This window comes from Colobus angolensis, unplaced genomic scaffold, assembly GCF_000951035.1.
Source record: "Colobus angolensis palliatus isolate OR3802 unplaced genomic scaffold, Cang.pa_1.0 Scaffold534, whole genome shotgun sequence".
In the NCBI taxonomy this organism is placed as follows: Eukaryota; Metazoa; Chordata; class Mammalia; order Primates; family Cercopithecidae; genus Colobus; species Colobus angolensis.
The window spans coordinates 322249-331443 of NW_012118866.1; the positions used below are offsets into that span (position 1 = coordinate 322249).

Sequence of the window (9195 nt, forward strand, 5' to 3'; positions counted from 1 at the left end):
GTAGATGAGAAATGAGTCCCACTTTGGAAAGATAGGAAAAATGTCTGTATGGAGAGCAGATAGCCACATGGCCTGTGTGAGGATGAGAAAGCTGCTCCAAACAGTCCTTGTGGGATCATCTCTTCCTTGTTCTTTTTTGCTCTCAACATAATTTGCAGGGTTTGGCAGGTAGGAGGGGAGCAGGATGGGGACCTGAGAGGCCTGTCCTTCTTCTAGCTCCTGTTCTAGTTCCTTGCTGTTCTTCAAGGGGAGGAAACATGGATCTTAGTGGGTAGACTGGGCCACACTAACCAGTGGATCAGGTCACTGTGTGTTAAAAGGTTATACACAGCACACTGACCTCTGCCAACTCCTGCTTCTGTAAGTCTGAGGCTAGAAGCTGCTATGAACCTCCCTTGCCTTGCCTTGCCTTCTGTCTCTGGTGTTTTCCCATCATGAAGCTAAATTGGAAAACTTTGCTGTTTGGCCATCTGGCTCTCTTTCCACTTCCCCTCGTGTATGTATCAGGAGTCTTTCCTTTTTCTCTGAAGTCTTGGTGGCCAGTGGGAGGTATATTTCAGATTTAGACTTTGTCAGAAGGAGTGGGCCCATTTAGGACTCTAGGTGAATGTACCAGCCCCATTTTACCAGAGAACCAGGAGTGCCAGGCAGCGGTGATGGGATGGGCACTTTGTTAATAATAGCTTGTTCCCATTTGTACATCAGGAACCCCGCAGGAAAGAGGCAAATCTGCTCCTTCTTACTGCCTATCTTATTCTTCCTGTCTACTAGCAGGCATATAAGAGATCCCAAATAATAACATAAACAAAATAGAAACTTATTCCCCTCTCACATAAAGTTTGTGCTGTCATGGCAGTCTTGCTCTGCAAAGACATCAGGACCCCAGACTCCTTCTTTTTTTTTCTTTTTTTTTTCGGTCTTGCTCTGTCACCTGAGCTGGAGTGCAGTGGGTCATGGCTCACTGTAGCCTCCACCTCCCAGGCTCAAGCCTGTCTCAGCCTCCCAAGCAGCTGGGACTACAGGTGCCTACCACCATGCCCAGCTAATTTTTCTAGAAGGGGTTTCACCATCTTGCCGAGGCTGGTCTCAAACTCCTGAGCTCAAGAGATCTGCCCACCTTGGCCTCCCAAAGTGCTGGGACTACAGAGGTGAGCCACCGTCTCAGGCTCCCTTTAACTTCGAGCTGCTTCATCTCTCGGGTGTTGCCTTTGTCTTCATGGTCCAAGCTTGCTCACCTTCCCATCTGCATTCCAACTGGCATGGAGCAAAAATGTGAAATATACCAGGAACGTGTGGGATGCACCCATTTATCTAAGGCAGGGGTCAGCAACCACAGCCTGCAGGCTGGCCAGCTGTTTTTGTAAACAGGCTTTATCGGAACACAGACACTCTCCTTTGTTTGTCTATGGCTGCTTTCAACTACAAGTGCAAAGTTGAGTAGTCACAACACAGCTGTATGGCCCACGAAACCTGAAATATTTACTATCTGGCCCTTAGGAAAAAGTCAACAGAACACTCTTCCAAAGGCATGATGGGAGGCTGCCTACTGGACTTCTGCTCACACCCCACTGGCCAGACCATGGCCACCCCTAGCCCAGGAAGGTTGAGAAATATAGTCCTTTTCCTTTTTCTTTTAAGACAGAGTCACTCTTGTCACCCAGGCTGGAGTGCAGTGGTGCTATCGGCTTACTGCAGTCTCAATCTCCCAGGCTCAAGTGATCCTCCCACCTCAGCCTCCTGAGTAGCTGGGACTGCATGCACATACCGCCATGCCCAGCTAATTTTTTGTTTTTATAGAGACAGGGTCTTGCTATGTTGCCCAAGCTGATCTTGAACTCCTCCCACCTCAGCCTCCCAAAGTGTTGGGATTACAGGCCTGAGCCACTGTGCCTGGCTGAGAAATGTAGTTTTTATTGCAAGTGGCCACATGCCCAGCTGGATTGTCAGTTTTTACTAAAAAAAGGGAAGACTGGCAACTGGAGGACAGCCAGCTGTCTTTCTACACGGGTCACGTGTCTTCAGCCTGATGTTGGTGCCTGATATTTTAAAATTTTGAGTTTACAAATGAGATCCTTGCTATTCACTCATAGCCACATTGATTTCTTTGTTGCCTCTGCCTTTCCTTCCTCATTAGGTATTTTGCCTAGCAAAGACAGGGTTCAATTCAAGCGCTGCTTTTCTTTGCAGAGTCTCTTTCCTAAATGCCTTTATACTCAAGTGTGGGACAACATCTGGCTGTGCTGCCTCCCTGTCCCTGCCAGTGACAAAGTCTCTGTTGGCAAATTGTCCCCAATCCACCATTCCATATCTTTGTCAGAACTTCGTCCAAAGCAGTAATTTCTCTCTCTCGGGAAATGGAAAGCAACCTCCAGGGAAGGTGGGAACTTGTTGCACACCTTGGTGGTGAGCAAGTAGGATGCCCCTGTAGATAAAGTCCTTCCCACCCCATTCCTGCTGTGTCCTAGAGATAGTGCCTTTATGATCCAGGCCAGGACTTTCTCTCATTCTCTCCTAAATGACAACTGCTCCTCAAGTTACACCCTTAACATGCAAGCCCTCGGATTTGAGGATTTCTGAAGCAGGCAAGTAGCTTCTTAACACCCTTCCTAAGGCTGGGCACAGTGGCTCAAACCTGTTATCCAAGCACTTTGTGAGGCAGAGATGGGTGAATCACTTGAGGCCAGGAGTTCAAGACCAGCCTGGGCAACATACAGAGACTCCCCACCATCTCTACAAAAATTAAAAAAAAATTAGCTGAGCATGGTGGCATGCAAAGCTACTTGGGAGACTGAGGTGGGAGGCTGAGGTGGGAGGACCCCTTGAGCACAGGAGGTCAAGGCTGCAGCGAGCCAGGATTGCACTACTGCACAGCATCCCGGACAACAGTGGCCCCATCTCAAACAAAACAAAACAACAAAGCAAAACACCCTTCCTAATAAGTCTGCCTCTTTCAAATACCCTCCTAAGACCATATCCAATCTTAGTCCCATCACATCATCTTGGTTCCACCTATGAGATCATATTTACCATGCTGTGTTCTGGCTTCATCTTAGACTTGCTCATGACTCACACACTGTCTGAACACAAATGCAGAACAGCTTAGAATCAGGTCTGGAGCAAATTTTGAAACCCTCGCTATGTGTTATGTGAGAAACATAGAGCTGAAAGAACTAAGGGTGCCTGGCTTAGAGAAGGGAAGCCTGCATGGGCATCATCTTCAAATAGTTGAAGGACTGCCATGTGGAAAAGCGATTAAAACATTTCTATAAGTTTTAAGATTTGACTTTTTAAAACTAACGAGCAAGTATTACTTTGGTAAGTAGGAAAAAGGACAACCACGATATACAGATGAGATGAGGCCCATTCAGAGTGGCCCAGAATGGCAAAACTGGGATGGATCAAAGCAAAACATTTTTTGATGCAAATCAAAAAAGAACCTTCTCAGAAGTGGAGCTCTCCAATGTGGAGTAGCAATGAGAGGTGTGAGGTTCTTATCTTGATGAGATTTAAGCAAATGATGAATGACCGCTTGATTTTAAGCAGAATAGAGGGTTAACAAAGTGACTATCCTAGGCAATGTCCTTTTCATTACAAAGAGGAACCTTCTCAATTAGTTTAGGTTAGAGGAGATTTCTGGAAAGAATTTGGCTCTCATGGAATCCAAGGAAAAGCAGAACAACTGGGCTGTAGTAAGGGAGGGAATGAGATCAGCTCCAAGCCATAGTCCCACCGTGGTGACTCAGCTCCCAGCTCTGTTTCTGGGTTTTATAATTCATATTCCTTCCCGAGAAGCCGAAAGGCCATTGGCAAGAGTACAGATTTGGCGTGCCCTGAGTCAGGCGTTCAGTCCTGGTTCAATAGCAAATCACTCATGGGAATGGAGTTTCATGACTCAAACATAAAAACATGGTGACAGAGCCATCCATGCAGTGGGTGTAAACATTCTCAGAAAAGCTTGATGGGGAGGTAGACACCCTCAAAATGATGTTTAAGGTCCTGTCCAATCTGGGGGCTCACTAATCCCGAGTCAAAAGTAATTTTAAGCAGATGATATTCTTCATGTGGTTGCAAAGAGGTCAGGACTAATTAACATTCAGCTGAAGGCATGAGCTTGAATTAAACTGAGGGGGCAGCAGAGGAGAGCGCAGGGCCATGGGAAGAAAGGGGCAGAAGAGGGGTCAATGTAGCCCACTGGTCAACTCACAGACCTTGGCAGGTTGCCTACTGGGACATGCATTGTCTAGGACAGAGTTACCCATGGGCTGAATTACAAGTTATACAGCATCTGTGTCCACACAGGTTTTTTTTCCCATGCCATTTAAAAAATAAACTATTAAATTTTAAAATAGTTTAGACTTACAAAATGTTGTACCAGTACTACCGAGCTCCCATATATCCCACAACCGTTTTCCCCTATTGTTAATAGCTTACACTACTATGTGCTATGGTCTGAATATTCATGTCTCCTCAAAGTTCATATGCTGAAACCCTAGCCCCCAAGGTGAAGGTATTAGGAGGTGTGGCCTTTGGGAGGTGTTAAGGTCACCAGGGTAGAGCCCACATGAATGAGATTAGTGTCCTTATGCAAGAGCCCCAGGGATCTCACTAGCTTCTTCTGCCATATGAGGACACAGGGAGAAGGTGCCACCTATGAGAAATAGGCTCTCACCAGGCACAGCATCTTCTAGCACCTTGATTTTGGACTTCCCAGCCTCAAGAGCTATGAAAAATACATTTCTGTTGTATATAAGGTATCCTGTATATGGTATTTTGTTATCAGCCAAAACTAAGACACAAGGGTATATTGTGAGCCCTATATTCAAGGGGCTTGCAGTCTTCTAGGGAAGGCCACTGGTCATGGAATGAGTGTGCAGGGAGTCCAGAGAAGGGACTCCAGAGAAGGGCAGTCCTTGGGCTGTTCCATGACCCAGTTGGTGGAGCTGAGGCCAACAGATGGGCAGGGAAGGGACAGAGGGCCAATCCTGGGAGAGGACTGTGTAGTCCACATCAACAGGGCACCCTGCCCACAGCCCAAGGACAGCTGGAGAAGGTGGCAGTGACTGAGGGAGGGCTGCAGAGAGAAAGCAAGAGCCTAGTTGGAGCTACCGGAGTCATGCCAAGCCTCCACTCTGTGGAGCTAAGGGAAGAACACAGGTCCTGAGGATGGGAATCCGGGTCAGCCTGTGGGGGTCACAAGAAGCAAGGCTGCTGCCCATTGGAACTTTGCTGCCCAAAGTCTGTGGCAGAACAGAAGCAGGACCTGGCTTGCTGGTGCTGAGCTGAATAACTGCTGCCCAGGGTTCCATCCTCCCGCTGCCCTAGGTCAGGGCCAGCCCAAGCTGGGAAGGAAGTTGGACCTGGCAGGTAGGGGTGAGGGTGTAGTGGCCCAGCAGCCACAAGGGCAGGGTGCATCACAGGTCCCGGAAACCAAAGCTGCTGGGTAAAATGAGAACTAAGATGGGAGCAGGACAGGTGGTAGGGAGATGGAGAGGGCATGCTGGTGATGGGAACTCCAGAAATGAAGGCAGGGGAGGGACGTCAGGCCTCACCTAGTGGCACAGAGGGCTGGGGGTGGAGAGGAAAGGCAGGGAAGGAGGTGAGGGTGGGCCACACATCAGGGTTTCCTGAACATCAGCAGCCCAACAGAGAGGCTCCACATCACAGTTTGTGTCATGACCTGAAAATACAGAAGATGCATGAGGGGCTCCCCTCAGATGGGCCCGGGTCACCCCTATACCACCCAGAACTAGGTGGCCTGGCTCAAATCCTGCCTCTGCCTCTTCCCAGCTGTGTTCATTTAGGCACATAACCTGTCCGCGACTCTGATTCCTCAACTAGTGATAATGATAACACCTACTTCATGGAGTTGTTGTAAGGATTGAATTAAAATACAGAAAGCGCTGAGAACAGTGCCTGGCACACAGTGCCACATAAACATTTGCTAATATTATAGTTGGCTACAGTAAAGCAGTTTGAACATTAGCCAATATTTCCCAAGTTGTATTCCACGAATCTTCAACTGAGACACTTCCATCAAAAAGGTTCTTATGGGCCAGGTACAGTGACTTATGCTTATAATCCCAACACTTTGGGAAGCCAAGTTGGGCAGACCACCTGAGTCCAGGAGTCCGAGACCAGCCTGGGCAACATAGCAAGACCTCATCTCTACCAAAAAAAACCAATACATACATATATGTATATATACACACATATACATACATATATGTGTATATACACACATATACATAACATATATACACACATATACATACATATATGTATATATACACACATATACATAACATATATACACACATATACATACATATATATATATATATAAATCAGCTGGACATGATGGCACGTGCCTGTAGTCCTAGCTACTTAGGAGGCTGAGGTGGGCGAATCGGTTGAGGCTGAGAGATTGAGGCTGCAATGAGCCATGATCACCTCACTGTACTCTAGCCTGGGTGACAGAGTGAAAAGGTTTTTATGGTCAAGTAAATTTGGAAAAAGCCTCATATCCACACCAAGCTCTGACAGGTTCACAGTTAAAAAAAAAAACAAAAAAAAAAAACAAAAAAAAAAGTCTAAATAGCCCTCTCTAAGTTTATTTAACCCAGTGGTTCCAAACCTAGTCCATTATGGAACCCTCTGAACGCCTCCCAGGACAGTGTGCCATGGGACCTCAGTTTGGGAAGCGCTCTGAGGAAAGGTGGGAAGGGAGTCTCTGAAAGCAGAGAAAGGGGCGACACCACCTGGCAGGGGAAGCCACAGAGAGATCTTAGTGCCCAGGAAGTGGGGAGGGGAGGAGGCTTTGGTGTGCGGCCCACAACAGAAGGGAAGGGGCATGTGAGGGACCCCAGGAGAGGGGGGATAGAGAGGACCAGGGTGCTATTTGGATGTGGAGAGGAAATGGGAGGAGGCAGAAGTGACCCTGAGAATTCACACTGGGGGAGGTAGGAAATGGGGGAGCAGAAAGGGGGATGGAGTGGGACATGTCCTTCCTTATGTCCCCACTCACTCTCTGCACACTCACTCCATGACCCCTTCCCAATTGTGGAATTGAGCAGGGGCTAAGTCCTGTGGCTTCCCTGAAGAGGGCCCTGGGAAAGGGAAGGTGGGGACAGATGCTTCTGGGGGAGAACAGCCCTCAGAAGCACAGAAGCACAAACATATTCTGTCCTCACTATGCACAGATCGTGTGGTTGTAAAACCGACAGCAGTTGTCCAGGGCCTCTGGGCTGAACTCTGGGTTGATGCTAAAAAGAAAGCAAAGATTGCAGTGTGAGCTCCAGGCCTGGCTCTGCTGGCCACAACCAGGCTGTGCAACACTGGGAACATTGCTTCAAGTCTCCAGTCCACCCTTCCTCCTTTGATCCTCGAGCCTTCCCTTCCCCATCAGCTGCAGCCATAATATTTCTACCCTCACCCTGGTACCAAAGGCATTCCCCCAAGCACTCAGGCATTCTGTCCATCACTGTGGGTCCCATGCAGGTCCCACAGTCCAGGCCCTCACCTCTGGAAGGCCTCACGACAGCACTGGTATATTTCAAAGCTACTGCTGCTGAGGGTCATGTTCAGGAGGGACATGCAGTCGACTTCAGCCCCCCTGGGCACATAGAGGATCCCTGTGGAGGAAAGTGGTAGGTGGACAGGGCCCCTGGGCTAGCCAGAAAATCAGGGTTCCACCTTCTGAATCTGCTAGGCCTGCACTCACCTGCCACACAGGCATTCACCAGGGACACACAGGCTCCTGTGAAGAGTGCCCGGAACACTATCTGGGAGAAGTCACTCTTCCGTTGGGGGACCATGGAGGCTGCAAGGGGATAGAAGTGCTCAGGGCCAGGGAAGCTATGTCCCTGTCTGCCCATGTTCTGCAGCTCTGGCTGCATCGCTGATCTCCCTTCCTCTTCTACTAATAAATGGCCAGAGGGACAGACGTTGTCCTCCTGACCACTTGCTGAGCTCAGGAGTCCTCCTTGGCTTGGACCCCTAGGCAATGCCCCACATCTCCCCACACACCATGAGTGGCAGATGCAGGAAAAGAATGTGAGTTTGGAGTCAGGCAGACCTGGGATTAAATACAGGCTCGGCCACTCACTAGCTGAGTGACTTGGGCTACCTCTTCACTTCTCCAAGACTCTGTTTCCTTCTTTGTAAAATGGGATGATTACACCACCAGGCAGGGTAGCTGCCAGGAGTGGAAATGTTATTTGTAAAGAACTGAGAACTGTGCAGATCCTTTGACCCTAGGCCCCACCAGGCCTGCCTGCCTGCCTGTCCCCTGTGGGTGTGGGAACAGTCAGGCCAAAGCCTTGGGGACAGGCCAGCACCACACCTCCTGTCCCTGAGCTAGGCTTGGCCTTCAAGGCCCAGGTGCTAACCTCCTGGGCTATCAGCAGCAGCAGAGAATCAGGGAATTCTAGGGCTAGGAGGAAACTCTATGAAACTTTTTTTTTTTTTTTTTTGAGACAGAGTCTCACTCTGTAACCCAGGCTGGAGTGCAGTGGTGCGATCTCAGCTCACTGCAAGCTCCGCCTCCTGGGTTCAAGCATTCTTGTGCCTGGGTTCAGCCTCCTGTGTAGCTGGGATCACAGGCACACACCACCACACCTGGTTAATTTTTGTATTTTTAGTAGAGATGGGTTTTGCCATGTTGGCCAGTCTGGTCTCAGACTCCTGACCTCAAGTGATCCACCTGCCTGGGCCTCCTAAAGTGCTGCGATTACAGGCATGAGCCACCACACCTGGCCTCTATGGCCATCTTGTTTGGGTCCGGCTTTAGACAAATGAGACAACTGAGGCCTACATGTTCCCAGCAAGTTCAAGTCTCTGACTCTCCTAGACACTGGTAAGGCCCCGATTAGACTCACTCAAGCCTCCCAGCATGATCCCAATGGAGCTGAAATTGGCAAATCCACAGAGGGCAAACGTCGTGAGGACTTCAGCTCTGACCTGAAAATACAGAAGATGCATGAGGAGGGACTCCCTTCAGATGGGCCTGGGGCACCCCTACAACACCCAGGCTCCCTGGCCTTAACTTTATCCACTTCTTACATGTAATTGACCTTCAAGCCCACTGTGCTGCCTCTTCCCCAGCCTTGCGATTCCCACCTCTGAGTTGGTTCAAACCACACCACATCAAAAACGTAGCCCTCCTCTCTTATCTATCCTTCAACCTTTTTTTTTTTT

General features: G+C 48.9%; 1 protein-coding gene across 1 annotated transcript in view; it reads right to left on the reverse strand.

Moving 5' to 3' along the window:
- Positions 1 to 6589: 6589 nt before the first annotated feature.
- SLC28A1 (solute carrier family 28 (concentrative nucleoside transporter), member 1) overlaps positions 6590 to 9195 on the reverse strand; it is a 71909-nt gene continuing 69303 nt past the window's right edge. The window contains exons 15-18 of the mRNA XM_011961060.1: positions 8877 to 8958; positions 7721 to 7819; positions 7520 to 7631; positions 6590 to 7262 (exon numbers count right to left, since the gene is read on the reverse strand). Of these exons, the coding sequence (XP_011816450.1) occupies positions 7190 to 7262; positions 7520 to 7631; positions 7721 to 7819; positions 8877 to 8958 (366 nt within the window). The 3' untranslated portion in view covers positions 6590 to 7189. The remainder of the gene's footprint in view (positions 7263 to 7519; positions 7632 to 7720; positions 7820 to 8876; positions 8959 to 9195) is intronic.